The sequence below is a fragment of the Aplysia californica genome, unplaced genomic scaffold, assembly GCF_000002075.1.
Source record: "Aplysia californica isolate F4 #8 unplaced genomic scaffold, AplCal3.0 scaffold00084, whole genome shotgun sequence".
Lineage (NCBI taxonomy): Eukaryota > Metazoa > Mollusca > Gastropoda > Aplysiida > Aplysiidae > Aplysia > Aplysia californica.
In genome coordinates, this window is record NW_004797354.1 from 1,648,122 (window position 1) to 1,666,458 (window position 18,337).

The following is an 18,337-nucleotide window of genomic DNA, read 5'->3' on the forward strand; positions in this document are numbered from 1 at the left end:
CCCTCCCCCACTGAACACACACACCACGGCGTCACTTTTTGCCCGATTCTGTTACTGTTACCTTTAGTTAGCGTGGCTCAGCGGCCCGCCAGAGTCACGGGGTTAATGAGCCCTGAAGCGACTTTGCCGGTGTCGGTTAGGAAATTCACATTTTTTATATATATATATAAAACGATATAACTTCTTCCACATCCCACACAGCAAACCATTACGCAGGTACTAAAAGCTCGATGTCTGGAGAACTATTCTGCGTTAGAATGGTTAATTTCTGTGCCTTAGTTTTTGTTCTAGACAAACTTCATGGTAACTTTAAAAAACTTTCAAGAAAATATACAAATATACACATAAAGTTGTATTTGGAGGAATTACTTCATAGCGAATTGTGTGCCCGATGGATAAAGTTGCAAAATTACAGCTTATGCGCAAGATTTTGTCGAGGCGTTTTTTTAAAATATATATTGATTTTTTTCATTCACACTAGTCCGAAAAAAATTGCAATTTAGCATTGCCGACTTCAGCGCATCTAACGAAATAACTAAATAAGTTAAAACATCCATTCTGTTTTGAGTCTCAAGAGCAGAAATGGATGCTTTGGGTGCACTTAAATGAGAATTACCATAAATACTAGGATACACCTAAAATTGTACGTTGAAAAGTACCAAAACTTAAGTCGGCCCAGACAGAGCTGTGACAGGGAGCTTTCCCCCGTGACCCGGACGTGATAAGGCGCTCGGCGGGCAACCCCCCTCGGCAAGTTAACATTATAATATGAGGTGAAAGTGAAAGAGCTGAGGTAGTGTCAAGAAACAATATTATGAATAATGTAGGATCAAAGTTACTGAGATTAATAGAAACTGACTTGATTGGCTCAGAAAAAGAAATACTACTACCACTACTAGAGTCTATGCTAGAGAAAACAAACTGACTATGAGAAGCAATAAACTGTTGGTCCTGGCCTCCAGTAGATCTACTTTAACCCAGGGTTGGTGATTTTTTTGATAAAAATCCAAAAAATCGATTTTTAAAATTTAAATCAGATTTTTTAAAATTTAAATCGAATTTTTTTGATTTTTTTGATTTTTAAAAAAAATGTCGACACAGTTTGGGATTTTTGGTGGCTAAAAGTATGTTCTTTTAGTGCAAAATGCATTGTCTTTATTTTAACTAATGATTAATTTAAGCAACTGCAATTTTAGAAAGCCTTAATCTGCCATATTAGTGAATTATGGCTACAGACAAAAAATGAAGAAAATGTCAGTCTAAAAGGAAGGGGGGGGGGGGGGTAATTATGCACAGATAAACTTGCATTTTATTTTTATTAGTGTGTGTGTGAGCACACGCTTGTGTTTGTCTAAAAAGAAAAAGAAAATGCTAATTTCAATTATGAAAAAAAAGTAAATTGAATACTGTATTATTTTACTACTTACAGTGACAGGGGGGGAAAGCAGACTTTTAAGCAATTTTAGTCTACTAAACCTTATATTTGTTTTATAAAACCAAGGAAAGGAATTCTGAATGTTTAAAGATGTAAAAACAGAAAACATTTTTTAAAAGTGATTTAAATCACTGAGTTTTATTTTTAAAATCAAGTTGATTTTAAAAAAAAAAATCAACTGATTTAAATCGACCCGATTTAAATCAACCCAACCCTGGTTTTCAATTATGAAAAAAAAGTAAATTGAGAACTGTATTATTTTACAGTGACAGGGGGGAAAGCAGACTTTTAAGCATGATTATATTAGTCTACTAAACCTTATATCCGTTTAAAATAAAACCAAGGAAAGGAATTCTGAAAGTTTAAATATGTAAAAACTGAATACATTTTTTTGAAAAGTGATTTAAATCACTGATTTTTATTTTAAAAATCAAATTTGATTAAAATTTTTAAAAAATCAACTGATTTAAATCAACCCAGCTCTGATTTCAATTATGGAAAAACAAGTAAATTGAATACTGTATTATTTTACAGTGAAAGGGGGGAAATCAGACTTTTAAGCATGATTATATTTGTCTACTGAACCTTATATCTGTTTTATGAAACCAAGGAAAGGAATTCTGAATGTTGAAATGTGTAAAAACCGAATAAAAATAATTTTAAAAAAAAGTGATTTAAATCACTGATTTTTATTTTAAAAATCAAGTTGATTTAAATAAAAAAAATCAACTGATTTAAATCAACCCAACCCTGCTTTAACCAAAGACTTACTTGCTACATACTCGCTCACAATATCGACGCGCACTCGACCTGTAAATATATATAAGAACGGTCCTGTATGATGACAAAAAGTCAATTGATACTGTACCAGTGACGCTGTACCATGCAGATCAAGTCTACAATCAGATACTATACACAAAGCTGGACAAAGTTAGCACACAACAGTTTTCTATCCTTATGTAATCTGCACATGAAAATTTGAACTCAACATGGTTGATAAATGACATACGCATGGAAATGAGGTACAATTAACATGGATTATTATCCCAACACATATTATAAAGACTGAAAGAAAATCAGATTTGAAGTTCGACCTTCTCAACAGCAAACTGGAGTCTTTGATGGATACTGACAATACTTCTGTTTCAATAGGAATCCAGTTCCATCCACTGACCAATCGGTTGCTAGGCAAGTTGTCCTGGATGGATCAAACAACCTCACACCCTATTTCATCTCGTTGATGATGATATCTTTCGATTTTTGGAAGAGAATGTCGAGTTCATCCATCCAGTTTTGTTTGATGCATCTTCTGCTGAAGCTTAGTGAGCACAAAGCAGGGTTCCAACTCAACATGGAAAAAGCCGAGAATTTCATTTTCAGATTTCCCAGTCTGGAAAACACCATGAAAATGAAAATATGGGAGAAAGCCAGGAAATCAAAGGGCTGCCCATATTCATGCATTTGACGGAATTGTTGCGAGGGTTTTTAAAACAAACAATTTTCATGAACAACTTTAAAAAATATATTGCCGTTTGGCTTCCCCAACCCTGGCATTATAAGTTAGCGAGCATGAGTAAGGCCAACATTACTTGATAAGGTGTCAACTAATTCCTGCAAGGATCTTGATAAGGAAGGGAATATACCTAAATTATCGACTGGATGGCTCTCTTTTTGATCTACGTCGCCTGCAAGCCCAGACAAAAATCAGCACAAAGCTCCTTCAGGAGGTGCTCTTGGCCAATGACTGCTCCTTGAATGCTCACTCCGAAGAGGACCTGCAAACAGTGCTTACTCGCTTTGCTGAAGCCTCAAACCTTTTTGGACTTACAATAAGCATCAGGAAAACAGAAGTTGTTTACCAGCCTGCCCCACAAACTAACCCACTGTCTCCAAACATCACTATCAATGGCAACAGCCTGAAGAACACCAAGAACTTTAAATATCTTGGAAATATCATTTCTGCAGATGGCTCCATCGGTCAGGAAATTGATTCAAGAATCAGCAAAGCCAGCCAAGCTCTCGGTAGACTGAAAAACAAGGCACTAAAACAGCACAATGTCTGACTGTCAACAAAAATCAAAGTGTACAAAGCCGTTGTGCTCTCCTCCCTCCTCTACGGTTCGGAGACCTGGACACTCTACAGGAAGCACATCCACAGATTAGAGCAGTTCCTTCAAAGGGCTCTCCGCAGCATACTCGGCATCTAGTGGCGAGACCACATCACCAACATTGAGGTCCTCAACTGATCAAGCTCACAAAGCATAGAAAGCATGCTCGTCAAGGCCCAACTGTGATGGGTCGGCCATGTCATCCGCTTGGAAGACTGCCGATTGCCCAAACAGCTGCTGTACGGCAAACTCGCAAGCGGCAAAAGAAATATCGGGAGGCCAAAAAAGCAGTTCAAAGACACGATAAAGGGAAACCTCCAGTTTGCACAGGTTACCCCCAAAGAACTCGAAAGAACTGCCACCGAAAGGAATGCCTGGCGCAGGGCCGTCCATATTGCCAGCAGAAACAGCGATACAAACTACAGGGAAAAGCTGACTATCAGAAGAGAGAGGAGACATAAGCCAACCACCACAACCATGACATTCCATTGTCCCCACTGCATCAGACATTGTTCATCCAGGATCGGACTGCACACATGCCACATGCACGTCCACAGATGAGCTGCAGGATTCATTGTCATCTTCGGCAAGGAAGGACTACCTACATATATTGCGAAGTCTTACACTAGGCAGTCAAGCTGTGTATCTTTCTTCTGTCATTACCTTTGGAGGCCCTGCCTCTTATATTTATTAGAACCTAATAATGTTGATAGGGGCGTTAGATCTAAGCTTTACCCATTTTTCTTTCATATTTTAACTATAATCAAGTAGATGTAAGATTTTTAAAGTGAAAAGACGTGGTAATCATAGTCAGTTTAATGCAGACTTCTGATAGATCTATCAAGCCGATGTTAGATAAACAACTAAAAATAGACTTTGTATACAACACTTGTCGAGAAGAAAAATGAAAGCATAGAAAATGGCCACTCTAATGGACAATAATTCTTGAAATATTTAACTTTCAATTCATTAGTGATATCTGCTTTTCCATGTGGTGGATGGGGAGGAAGTTTTATATTGTTTCAGAACTTGAGTAAAATAGAAACTTCTTAACCTCCATGCCTATTAACCCTGATGACACCTTGCTGGGGATCTCCGGTAGGCTGATGAGTCATGCCAACGAAAAGGCACAGAATCAGACAAAAAATAATACCTTGTTTTGTTAATTTCACTTATCCGCTTTCGAAATTTCTAGACTACATATATGTAATCCATGTACTATCAAAAACTCCCATTTTGTGTTTTCCCCTTTTTAAGTTTTATGGAAGAGAAAAATGTCTAGAAATTTCTGTCCTAGAATTACTAAGTTTTATCTGTTCAGTACCTAGTTTTTGATAAATTTGAGTTTTACAACATGTCAAGCTTTTTCGAATGCAATTCTTTGAATATCTTAATCGAATAATGTTACGATTTTGATAAAGCAGATCTATCGAACATTTGGTATCTGACCTCATGGTCTTTGTAACTCAAAACTACCAAAAATAAAAGAAAGAACTTTGTTATTCTGAGAGAGTGAAATGAGTTTTCAAAATTGTGTGATGGTTGTGGCAGGTTGTTATTTTGCAGCATAGTATGCTACTCTGCTTTTTATGCTGAGATTGAGATTTATCATTAGAACATTAACATAAATTAGACAAAAATTTTTCTTGTTTTTTAAATTTTTATTTCAATGGGATTGGGTTGGGTTTTTTTTGCCTTCATGGACAGGTTAATTGTAATAGCTCAGCTCTATGCGCAGGAAATATGTTTTTCTGTTCTTTGGCCGAATACTCAAGGTAAAGAAAACTCCAAACTGTTTATGACAATAAATACTACCCACCCCCGTTGTAAGTGTATCAAGTGTATCATCCTGACATAATAGGAAACTTTTGAATTGTGATAGTTTTTTTTTCTTCCTTACTTTACTTTTTCCTTCCGCTTGTACCGGTGGGTGTCGCAGGGAGACACTGGCGTCTGTCTGCAGCAAGACGAGTGGCCTGTAGGAGGGACATCCCGTTAGCTCTGAGGGTGTCTGCCACAGATTCACTCCATCATCACCTTGGTCTTCCTCTGGCTCTCCATCCAGAATATTTAATGTTGTATGCTCTCTGAGCTGGATGGTTTGAGGGCATCCGCGTAAGGTGTCCGATCCACTTGACCTTTTGTTTTTCAATGTGTGGTAGGACTGGTGTTGCTCCTACAGTGTCTCTTATGACTTCATTTTTTATTTTGTCTCTTCTTGTTTTGTTGACCGCTCTTCTTAAGCATTTCATCTCGCATGTGACCAGTTTCCTCTCTAGGGCTTTTGTTAGGGACCATGTCTGGCACTGATATGTGAGCGTTGGAAGGAAAATGGCGTTGATGAGCTTCGCCTTGGTGCTCATGGGGATATTGGGATGTTTCAGGAGAGGGCCAAGTTGATAGCTGACTGCGTTGGCTCTCTGGCATCTAGTCTCTATTTCTCGATCTAATTTTCCATTTTCTTCCACTTTCAGGAAACTTTAGATGATGGGAAGCTGATTACATCTTGTACATTAAATGATGATCTTCTGCTAGGAGGTTTTCAAGCTCAAAAGACTTAAGCATGATGCAGTACGTAGACTACAACCAGACAGCTGAGGACCACCAGTCCTTGCTGGTCTTGGTTCTTCATGTTGGCTCTCAGCTTCATACTCAGCAGTTTCACCGGGCCATGGATAAAATATCCAGGGTGGACTGCATCCACGTCCAAGGCCAGAAAAGGAACATCACTGTGCGATACAAAAAGAATTATTCTGTTGAATTCAATTCGTGGGGCGACTTCCAGACGCATCGCAAGGTTTTAGGTCTCATTGCCATCGGTAAGTGCGCAGACCATACAGAGTTTGAAGATCTTTTTGCCAGTTATAAGAGCGTCAAGGAAGAGTACGCCCCTACTATAATTAATTCTCGACTCGTTGTGTTTGGAATGAATACAGATGGTTCCCCACTCACAAATGAAACAGAGAACGTTGAAGTTACCTCTGATAGTGATCGGACAGACAGTGAAAGTGTAAACTCTGCCCCCAAAGATTCCCCTCAAATGTGTTCTGATTCTGCCAACCCATCCGACTCCTCTTCATTACCTGTGCCTGAACGAGAAACATCGTCAAAATCGCCCCAGAATTCTCCGGCCGAGTTGAAGCGTAATGGTGTCAAGAAGAGCTCCGGTGTAGCCAATAACAGCTCTAGTGAGAAGAGATCTCACAGCAACAGCCTCACCAAAGAGGGGAGTGGTGCGGAGATTGTGTTCTACCCAAACCTGGACCAGTGTGCGGACCTGGAGGAGAGGATCAAGGAGTTTGTCACCTCCTTGTACTATGTGCTGGAGGGCAAACGTTTGGACCGCTCTTTTGAGCGCAGTGATAAATTGACTCTGTTGTGTGCTCCTTTTGAGAAGAAAGATTACGTGGGTGTGGACACGGACACCAAGTAAGTGGCAAATTAAACTTAAGTCCTGATGTAGAGAGGAATTTGATCTTTTTTTGACCTTTTTGATTTGAATGATTGTAGTTCTTAATATTAGATTTTGTTGGGTTTTTTTTTTCAAGTTCAGTGTGCAAGCATTATTGCCAGTTGCCAGTATACTTTTGGGTTTTTAGGTAAAGATAGTACTCTTTTAATATTTTAGAATGTTCAGAATAACCTATGTTGAATTTTCCTGTATTGATTTCAAGGCTAATAATGTCTGTAAATGAACGTGTCCAGATACAGAATGTTATAATGCTTCTTTTTAAAAAAATGTTGACAATCAAGTCCCTGAAATAGGATTCAGTCACTTGTGTTCACTCTCCACATTAATAGTTTATGATTAAGACTGCATTAAAAAAATCTAATTCTATTTCACAGCTGATTACCATTGTTTATGATGTTTTTTTATCCATTTTTTCTAGATCTTTCCGTAAGAAATGCATGGGCCGTTTGCGTAAACATCTGGGAGACTTGTGCCTTCAGGCAGCCATGCCGGGGGAGGCTGTGCTGCACTACAATACTGCCCTAGATCTGCTGCGTGGTGTTAATGACTTCCTGTGGATGGGAGGTGAGAAGTGATGCTACCCCTCTGTCTCTCTTAAAGGAAAGTGATGTGGGCTGGTGGACGACCACGAAATACTGTCAAATTTGTAGTCGAAGCTATCCAAGATGTTTAAAGTCATATGAAAAGAAGAGATTATTTTTTCCATTGTGGTCGAATGGGAGAATTTGACCCTGTGGACCCAATGGCATGCCCCAGCATTAGGTGTAACTGTCATCTTGTGCGAGCTGCTGGATCAACAACAACAAAGAGAGACAACTCTTGACCCGATCAGTGCCTCGCCTTTCCTGTACTTTTGTACTATTCAGGTTTTTGTCTCTGACTTTGACCATTCCCTGTCAGATTTTGCTATGTGTGTCACGGCAAGGAGGAATCAGGCGCTCGTCAATTATAGGGCAGAAGGGCATTATTGGTATAATCTTAAAGCTTCTTCCTTTTTCTTTCTTTTGATGAAAAACAATATCCATATTTCTCAATTAGAAATTTAAATATTTGTGGTTGAAGAAGATTGGGGTCACTTGGTGTGACCGGTAAAATTAGCAAGAAAACGGCTGAAGTTTCATGACTTTCAAAGCTTTAGTGTCCTTAGAAACTGCAAATTTACTTTTTTTGTACCTTTGATCCATGTTTTTCTGACAGTAAAACCAGCGCAAAAATATATTTTTAAATAGACATGATAGGCCTTTTAAAAATCAATAGAAACTGAACAAGTGGGAAAATGTCGATTTCTTCAATTTTGTTATTTTGATAAGTGCCAGATTTCACTATGATGTCTCACAAATATTACAATATAAATGTATTATGTGATAGATATATATATATATAGGTGGGCTGTGACTAGACACTGGACAGTTGATTTAGGGTTTGTGGTTATCTGGATTTGTCCTTGAAGAAGACATGATGAATGATAATCCTTGCTCCTTAACAGGGCATTGCACAGTGGTGACAGCAATGGCATGCTTGTAAGACTGTTTGTATAACTGGAATTGTGTAAAGTGATGCTGATGAATTGTTGTATGTGTTAGAATACTTGCCATTGTTAAGAAAATTCCCTTAATGATGAGTGAAGGTGGTACTTTATTTCATTCTATTTTTGTCTACTTACCTCACTGTCACTTTTACAGGCTGTTTCGAGGGTATGTGCTGCGCTGCCATTGTCTTAGCTTACCCGAGATCCACACCAGTGGGGCTGAAGAGAAATCTGTCTTTCCAAGTCAAACGAGGGCCGCCTATTGCTGAAGGAAAGACTAGAGCTGGTAGGTCTCAAAAGGGGGAGGAGGGGATGTTGAACGGATATGTGCTGTGCAATATTTATGGAGAGTTTTAATTTTATTTGAAGAAAGGCAGTGTTTCATATTGGACATTCACTTTGTAGTGTAATAGGGTCATCATCATCGATGCCTTTCACCCCTCGCAGGGTATGGGCCACATGGTATACAAGCTCCTTCCATTTATCTATGTCCTGGGCTGACCTTCCAAGCTCGTTCCAAGTGAGCTTCATCTCTCTCATGTCCCTTTCCACGTATATCTCATCCATGTTTCCCGTAGACTACCCCTGCCTCGTGCTCCCTGTGGATTCCAATGCAGCAAGTGTCTTGTGATGTTTCCGCTGGGTTTTCTGAGGGTGTGTCCCATTCATCGCCATTTTCTTAGTCCTATTTCTACCTCTCTATCTTTTTGTCCTGTCCTTTCCCACAGCTCTTCATAATAAGGTACTGACTGTTTTTATTAAATTTTTTATTTATTTATTTACAGTTGAACCTGCCATAACGGCCACCTGTATAATACGGCTACCTGTACAAACAGCCTCTTTTCATTTCCCCCCTTGCGTTTTTTCTATATAATTTCACTGAGTAAAACGGTCACCTGTCCAACACGCCCACGGCCACAATATTTTATCACTCAACCCCTGTCACACCAAACAATAACACCTGTCTTTGACTGCCACCTCTCTCATCGCCCGACGTTTTGTCATAGATTATGTATTGGCCCATGACGTTGGGAACGAGCCGTCCAAATACAATCATCTGTCGTTGTTGCTAAGTAGCCCCTCCAACCGATGATGTTACGTAGGCCCCTCCCACTGTTGACCGAAAGGTAACAATAAATTTTCAGCTGCTGGGGAGGTAAGAGTGTGATCCCTCATAACCCATAAGCCCCGCCCACAACTCATACACAAATCGTAAGTGAGATCAATGGTCACTGTTTACCCAATCTGAAACAAAGTAACAATAGACGTCAACATGAACTTGCGACAAAAGTGTCGCTCGTTCTCTGAGTAGTGGCGACCCATGTGTTTGTTTTAACATGGCGCTCAGTCTTCCTCGTCTGACACATTTAGTTTTTTTTTTCCCTCTTGCACAAAAGCTAACAAAAAAACAAACCAACAAAAACAACAGTAACAGTAACAATGCGGCTACCTTCGGTTAGGACCTCAGAAAGGAATGGTTTGTTTTCTTCATTTGGATCAATCCTGCCTAAGACGGCCACCTGTTTCGTACGGCCACTTTCCTCCTTGACAATGGATGACCCGTCTTACACAGGTTCGACTGTATTTTGCTGGGAGTTTCCAAAATAAGATAAGATTTTAGGTCCTGAAAGATCGCTGCATAAATTCTGTTTTTCCTTTATGTTTCGTGGTTATCTCCACAATGTTTTCTCTTTCTGGGTTCAAGTCCATCATTCATTATTTCATTTCGTTAAGGCATGAAAAACAAAATTGTGTTGAAAGGGGCATTAAACCTCCATACAATTACTGTTGTAAACCTGTTGTGTCCCACGTTGCTGGCATTATTGTAAATCAAATTGTGAGCTCCATTATGAAGAACTATTCTCTTCTGCTTTTATACTAGTTTGCCCCGCCCTAGTGATTTACTTTCCGTGGGTGGTTGGCGGGTGCTCTGGTGTGGTTTACTTCTTCTTTCCTTTCAAACATCTATTGTCTTTCTCTCCCCTCCTTCTTTTTTGTGTTTGTTACCCGCTTGGCACACCTCTATTCTTCAGCGCTTATATGACCTTATTGTGTTGCAAGTGCTGTAAAACTTTTACTAAAACTGAAAAACTGATTTACTTTCTGTTAACTCATTTTATGAGACATAAATCCTCTTCTGGATATTTGTGTCCAGGTACCAGCTATGCCAATGGTCTTGACGTGCTCGGTGACCAAAGTTCTCAGCCCGGCCCAAACTTGGATGATGTAGTGGAGAAATACAAGGAGGCCATCACTTACTACAGCAAGGTTAGTAGTACCAGTCAGTAGGAGGATGTGAGAAGGTGAGGGGATTATGTTTTTGGGTACAGATAAATGTCAGGATCCTGCGTTATTGAAAATTTTTTTTTTCAGTGTTATTTAGTTTTTTTTGGGTTTTCAGTCAGTGTTATTTACATGTTGTCTTTTGGCTTGGGGCGGGTGGGGGGGGTGGCTTGGGGTGGGTGTGGGGAGGCTCAGGGCCTTTTAGTTAGTTTTTTTTCAGTTGGGTTTTCTTTTTGTATTTTGTTTTTTAGTGGTTTTTGTTTTAGTATTATTTGTGTCACGAAGTGGTGGAATCGGGCGCTCGTCTATTTTTTGGCGTATAGAGTTATTGGTATCATCTTAAAGTTTGTATATTTGCCTTTCTTTTGGTGAAAAAATATCATCTTTATATGTCGAAATGAAATTAGCAAGAAAATGGCTGCCTAAGTTTGGTAACTTCCATTGCCTGAGAGTCCTTGGAAACTGAAAGTTTAAAATTTTTGTTCCTGTAATCAGTGTTATTCTGTAAAATCCACATAAAAATGTGTTTTTAAATGAACATAAAAGGTGTTGAGCCAAAAAGTAAATACGGAAAACATTGCCCTTTGGCCCCCCAAAATGCTGATTTCTTTAATTTCATTATTTTGACGAGCGTCTGATTTCACCATGATGCCTCACATTTGCAGTATTATTTAGTTTTGTTTTCAGTGTTACTTGTGTCTTATTCTGTTTCATTGTCTCGTTGACCAGAAGTGTGCAAGGAGACAAAGCTTTATTTTTAAGTTTATCTATATATTTATTATATTATATTTGTGAAAGTTCGTCACTTTGGTCGCCTAAAACTTCCGAAGCACTTAACTTTCGATTTTGAAAAAATTACAGGTGGTTGAGAATCATTTGAAGGGTGCACAGTTATATTAAGGAGTCTGAAGTCACTAGTTTAATTTTCAGTTTTTCATTAGTTTCGTTTAGATCTAATCTTGGGAAAGTGCGTCTTCTAAGATGCCATTGTAAACAAGTGAGGCTTCCGTACACTAGCAGTGAAGTGCTCGCTGATTCTACAATGACTTGACGACCGATTCTTTTGAGCCTGCCATCGAACGGGTACCCAGCTAGTTTACATATATGATAAAGATAGAACTGTATGACTCAATAAGGTCTTTCAGATATTGGGATGCTTTGTTGTTCATGCACTTGTGTCACAAAAGGGCAGTTTAGACTTCTTTCTGAAGGCTGTGTCGTTTGACAAAACATAATATTGTTACTCAACTTCAGAGCCTGTTTTTTTCATTCATATAACCTTTCTGTTGAAAAGTTCCTATATTTTCATCGAATGTGGTCTGATTGACTTTATTGTTTCATAAATTAAATAAAGTTGTTGGGAAGAGATGATAGTTTTTAACAATAATATAAACTCATTTTATGTAACTTCTGGATTATGTCCGATTTTGATTGGCCTAAAGTTACGTATATTTTGTGTTTCAGTTCAAGCATGCGGCTGTGGTTGAAATGGAAGCTTGTCTCAAGGCATGCCGTCTGCTCATTTTACAACGAGTAAGCTATTTTATAATTTCTCTTAAATCTATTGTTTCAACATTGTAAGTTATTGATGAGGCAGGACCTCTGAATTTAGTGGGTCAGAATCAAGTAGGTGGAAAGTCTTCAAAAACCCCAAAGCACCCCAGGTTAAAAAACGCCCCACTGAGGATTCGAACCATGATCATCAACACTATAGCCCAGCATTATACCAACTGAGCTAATTGCCCAGCCTTCAAATATTTCGTCTCTTTTCTAATGATTGGCAAACATTTTTACTGGCTTTATCCCATTGGCTTGCTCTAATATTTGTAAGCTTTTGAGAGTGGACCGTAACTAGTTTTGTATTGTTTGTTCTAAAATTATCATAATTATCAATAAAATTCCATTATCTTTCGTGTCCAGGGTTATGGTTGAACATTTCCACAAACCACTGCTGTAGGTGGTTAGCTGGCGCTTGTGTGTGGTTTGCGCCTTCTTTCCTATCTATTATATATCGTCATTATCTTTACTTGTTTTCTTTGTATGTTACTCTATAGTAACACCTCTTATCTCCTTGCACTAATATGACCTATTTGTGTTGAAAGTGCTGTTAAACTCTTAGTAAAACTAAGACTAAATACCATCACCTTATTTACTGTCCTATGTATAGCTCACATAGGCCAGTGCCTGTAGCACTGCTTGCTCAGTGACTCATCTACTTAGATCTGTGCTCAAAGCATCATCAGGAGTAGATGAACAGTAACAGAGCCGATTTCTGTTGGGTAACGGTTAGAAGCTTTACTGTTGCACACGGGAGATTCGAGTTGGAGTCCTGTGTGGGCAGTATTTTATTGAGTATCTGGGTCTCTCTACTGGGACCTTGTTTCCCTCTCGGCCTTAGGTGGCCATGACAGGCAGGGTCCAAAGTCGTCTTCTAAATGGTAAACCAAATTGTGTTAAAAGAAGCGGGAAAAGCACCTTTTTAAAAAAAAAAGAAGAAATTTCGAGAACAATTGGACTGATCCCTCTTCTTTTCTTCATTCCCAATATATGTTCATTTTGTTGGAGATTTTCAGTAATGATAGTTCATCCCTCAATGATTGACGATGACCTGTTGTTATTATTATTATTATTATTATGATTATTATTATTACAGTGTAGTCCGCTTGAACAGAAGATGGTGAAACCAAAAACCGTGGTACACTGAAAGAAAATGAAATATCTGATTTTTTTTGTTTTCTTCAATTTTAGCCATGTAAACCAAAAACTTTGTTAATTCTGAAGAAAATCCTGCAGTTCCGCAGATTGTGGTTTATACGGACTCCACTGTATTGTTTTTATATGTATCACGACTTGGTGGAATCGGGCGCTCTTCAATTTTTGGACATATGGGGTTATTGGTATTATCATTTGCCTTACTTTTGGTGATAAAAATATCAATCTTTTTTTAAGAGAAGTAGGAATATTTGTGATTGGAGGAGGTCAGGGTCGCCTAGTTTGAGAGGGAAAATTAGTGAGAAAATGGCTGCCAAAGTTTGGTAACTTCCATAGCCTGAGAGTCCTTGGAAACTGAAAATTTACATTTTTTTGTGTCTTTAATCAATGTTTTTCTGTAAAATCCCACGCAAATGTGTTTTTGCATAAACATAAATGATATTGAGCCAAAAGAAAAAAAGAAAAAAATTTCCCATTGGCCAAGAAATGCAGATTTCTTTGATTTCATTATTTTGATGAGAGTGATTTCACCATATATATATATATGCCTCACATATTATTGTTATATTATTATTAATGTTATTCTGTGTATTTCTATTTCAGAAATACCTTCAGGCTTCTGACTTTCTCCAGAATGTTGTTTACATCAACTTGCCATCTCAGGAAGATGACAGGGTATGTACCCTTCTCCAAAGTTCTCTCTGCCTCTGTCTCTCTTTCTATCTCTGTCAATCTCTCTCTCTCTCTCTCTCTCTCTCTCTCTCTCTCTCTCTCTCTCTCTCTGTCTCTCTGTCTCTCTGTCTCTGTCTCTCTCTCTCTGTCTCTCTCTCTCTCACACACGCACACACACACACACACACACACACACACACACACACACACACTCTTTCCCTCTCCAGTTGCTACAGAATTTACCCTTTTTGAATGTTTTGCCCTTGGCCTGGCATAACTCAGCCCCTCCCCCCTCCCATTAATAATTAATGACCAGATTGAAAATACAGAAAGCAGTGATGACTTGGATAATTTACTGGAGTTCATCATCTTAATCTCTCCTCCTTTTTTGTTGTTGTTACTCTCTTACATCTCTAATCTTCAGCAGCCCCCCGGGGTGGTGCTACTGACTGAAGTGTCTTTAGGCCATTCCAAAAGGGGGGGACGTTAACCTGTTCTTATGCACAGTAGAATTGTAAATGGGCTGATTCATCAATGTCATGCTTATAACTGTGCCTGAACTGCAACAGGGAACTGCTGCTTTCTCTTTCCTCATCCTTACTATCATCATTTGTCCTCTACCTCTTTTGTTTGTTTGTCACACTATTGTGACCCTCTATTTCCGGGGTGCCTTGATAGTCAAAGCAGACTTTGTGCTGTTGAGGCTAGAGAGGTGAACAGTGTAAGCCTGATTCCCTGTAAAGTCTTCTCTGTTGACATCCACCCATTGGTGCTCATATGACCTTATGCAGTAGTGAGGGCCGTTAAAACTCTACTAAACCTAAAACTTATCTTCAGCACTATATGACCATAACCTAATTGTATTGCAAGGGCTGTAAAACTTAACTGAAACATAAACCTAAGATTTTTCAGAGTGCCGTCCCCTGTCCAGTATTTCCTTTTTATATCTACTAAATCTACATTAGGCTTCTCCACCCCCACCCCTTTTCCAAAACAAGGAGAGAGAGATACAAAGAGAAAGAGAGAGTCAGAAATTTTAAGAAGGGAAATCTTTTTTTTAAAAAACGAAACGCATTGTATGTTTGTTTAGATCCAGAGGTACAACACCCTGTCAGCCCTGTACAGCGAGATAGGTTTCCGGAGGAAAGCAGCTTTCTTCAAGCGCGTGTCGGGGATGCATTGTGTAGCCCCGGACAGCTCCCCTAGCTGGTCACAGTGCTACGAGCTGCTGCTGCAGTCGCTGGAGGGGTACAGTCTGTCCGTCAACCCTAGGGAGATGGAACTGGGTGAGACTTGTCACTTATCTTGTGTTTTTCTTTGGATGGAGATGAGAACTGTGATTCTTTTAGTGGCAACAAACAAAGAAAAAGAAACACTCTGCAAAAAATGGCCAACTCAGGGCGATTTATTTTTAAAAAAAATTTTTTAGTTTACTGTTTTTTATCGATTCAGTTGCTGGCCAAAAATTTTTTAATTATCTCTATTCGTTTGTCTTCTAGAGCAAATTAAGTGAGAAATGGCTGCAAATAGTGCCTTTACTCTCGCTGTCTAGAATATTTTCAGCTTCTTGCAAGACTTTACTTTTCTCTTTTGGGTAATTTTGTATTGTCATGCACTGAGGGCCGTGCAGTTCACGATTCAACAAGTTATATTGATTCCTAAGTTAATGGGTCTTTCAGTCTGTCATGCAGTTTTTGTATTGGCCGTGAATGGTTAATAAAATGAATGGTTGGGTGGTTGGTGCTCTAGTGTGGTCTGCTCCCTGAAGTACTAGCTTCTACTTTACCACAAGGTCCTGCCTGTGTTTTCCCAGATGGCTGTTTTGGCTGGCCGGTGTTACAGTATAGAGTGCTGCATGAGCTTGTCTACTCCGCCCGCAGGATGAGTAATCCACAGATTGCTGTCAGGTGAGTTGTCTAGTTGGGAAGGGATTGTTGGAAGGGGGGGGAGGGGGGGGGTCATCTATTTATGGAGCTATGATAAAGGGGCAAAATTGAAGGCAAACGAGGCAGGGGTATACCCAGAGCAACCTACTTGGATAGCCTAAGCAGGTTTGTGATTAGGAAAGATTAGGATAATGTAGCTTTTTTTTAGAACATCTAGACAAAGGAATGAATTTAGAACCATGACTGTCTGTGTCTGTCACAGATTTGGCCCTTGAGTATGATCATCAAGAAGTGGGGGAGAGTGTACTTATTCAGAAGTCCTCAAGTTGCCAATGTATAAGGAATTTGAGGCCTCTCGTCTTCTTGTTATTCATCATCTTTGTCCTGTCTCAGAGTGATAGAAGACTTGTATCATCTGAAGCTAAGGTTGGATGTGGTAGTCCAGAAGTTCATGAATTCCCAAATGGTGAATGGTTCAAGCCTTTTTACTCTTATACATTCTCTTGTTCCTCCTCAGTGAGTGATCTGAGGGGAGCGGTGGGACTTAACTTCTATGATATAAATTCGAAGTCTAGTAAATTCAAACTGCAGAATGAATTATGGATATTCCACAGCAATTGTTAATTGTTCGTGTCCTTTAAGGAGAAAGGATCTGGATAAATTTACCTTGAAAAGAAGCGTTTGCTATCCTGGTACGGATGGTTTGTTCTAAGGTGCAAGAACAGATTTGATAACTCAAATCTTGTCCATGGGTGGTGGTCTGGTGTTATGTTGTGGTTTGCTCTTTATTTTCTTTTCTTTATGTCCTTAACTCTCCTCTTTCTTTTTTTTTTTTTGTAGGTCATGTTACTCTCAAGTAATCTTCAACACTTATGTGACCTATTTGTCTCGCTAGTGCCATAAAATTCTTATTAAAACTAAATAAAATCTTGTCCACTGCTGGATAGAAGGCACTATGTGTAGATCTTACTTCTTTTCCTTCAGCTGGTTGTGTCTGTCTTGTTTTCTCCCAGCCCTGATTGGCCTGTATTGTGTGAATATACTTCTTTTTACTAATGGTGGGTGCTCTGATGTGGTTTGCTCCTTCTTTCAAATCCAACCTCTATCGTTCATATCTCTCCTCCTTCTTTTTTGTGTTTATTGCTCTTTTGTAACACCTCTAATCTTCGACACTTGTATGACCTAATTGTGTTGCAAGTGCCATAAAACTCAAAACTACTAACAGCTTTACTCACACTCCACACTCAAATCTTGTCCGTCCTGTCTACAGACACATGACACTGCTGGTGCACCTGATGCTTCGACACCTGAGCGTCAACGAGCAGCGCGAGGCTCTGACCGGCCTGTCCACATTGACCCTCAAGTGTCCTGGCACGCCCCAGCCTCTAGCGCTGGACACTGGCCTCATCCTGCCGCCTGTACCACTGCTGGCCCTGCCTACTGTCAGGTGAAATGTTGTGTTTGGTTGTTGTTGTTTTTTCATCCAATGCTTTGTATTTATAGATAGGGGGTGGGGGGGGGGGGGAGACTGCTTCTTTTTTCTTGTTTTTTTTTTTTCTTTTTAAAAAAATTGTTTTTTTTTGTGTTGTCTCTTTTATGCTGAAGAGGTGCTTTTGATTCCCGCATAGCTTAGTTTATTTCATCGATTGTCTCCCGTCTTCGCCCTGGGATTTGATATCGCATGCAGCCTGTGTTAGTCCTAACAGGCAGCGTCAGGTAGCCTGCTGTCTTCATGATCTAAATTAGTTTCAGTGGGGGCATAAACATTTTCAATAATAACATTTAAAAAATCAGATTGACATCTGTTATAATTTACTTACATTCACAATCTCAATCTCTGTAATTCTTTCTTTTTCTTTATTCTTCCTTTTCTGTCTTAAGAATTATGGATTCTTTAAAGAAAAACGGCAACATTTTGTGAAAATGATCATAGACAAAGGAAAATAACCATAAACATCCTTCTCCAATATGACAAAATTAAAGAATCAACAATCAGGGGATGAATGTGTTGTGTCAGTCGGGAAACGGTGGAATGTACAGTGTCCTCAGGTGCGAGCTGATTACTGTTTGCTCTGTAAAATGAAAATGACTCGTCTTGACCAATGTCTTTTTGTCTGTGTGGGTGAATGGTGGTGGGTGCTTTGGTGGGGTGTGCTCTGTCTCTCCTGCCAAACATCTTTCGCCTTTATCTTTCTTCCTCCTTTACTTTGTTTGTTGTCTACTTTTAATACCTCTTGTCTT

The 18,337-nt window shown here is 39.2% G+C and overlaps 1 protein-coding gene across 2 annotated transcripts in view; it reads left to right on the plus strand.

Annotated features, from left to right (window-relative positions):
• Positions 1-18,337, plus strand: part of LOC101852086 (trafficking protein particle complex subunit 9) — a 43,832-nt gene that overhangs the window by 2,994 nt on the left and 22,501 nt on the right. Inside the window, exons 2-10 of one of the 2 annotated variants that reach the window (XM_005094557.3) lie at positions 6,018-6,972; positions 7,434-7,579; positions 8,698-8,829; positions 10,699-10,811; positions 12,291-12,359; positions 14,142-14,213; positions 15,301-15,496; positions 16,003-16,117; positions 17,367-17,543. In XM_005094557.3, coding sequence (XP_005094614.1) covers positions 6,107-6,972; positions 7,434-7,579; positions 8,698-8,829; positions 10,699-10,811; positions 12,291-12,359; positions 14,142-14,213; positions 15,301-15,496; positions 16,003-16,117; positions 17,367-17,543 — 1,886 coding nt within the window. In that variant the 5' untranslated portion in view covers positions 6,018-6,106. The remainder of the gene's footprint in view (positions 1-6,017; positions 6,973-7,433; positions 7,580-8,697; positions 8,830-10,698; positions 10,812-12,290; positions 12,360-14,141; positions 14,214-15,300; positions 15,497-16,002; positions 16,118-17,366; positions 17,544-18,337) is intronic. The other variant, XM_005094558.3, reaches the window with a different exon arrangement.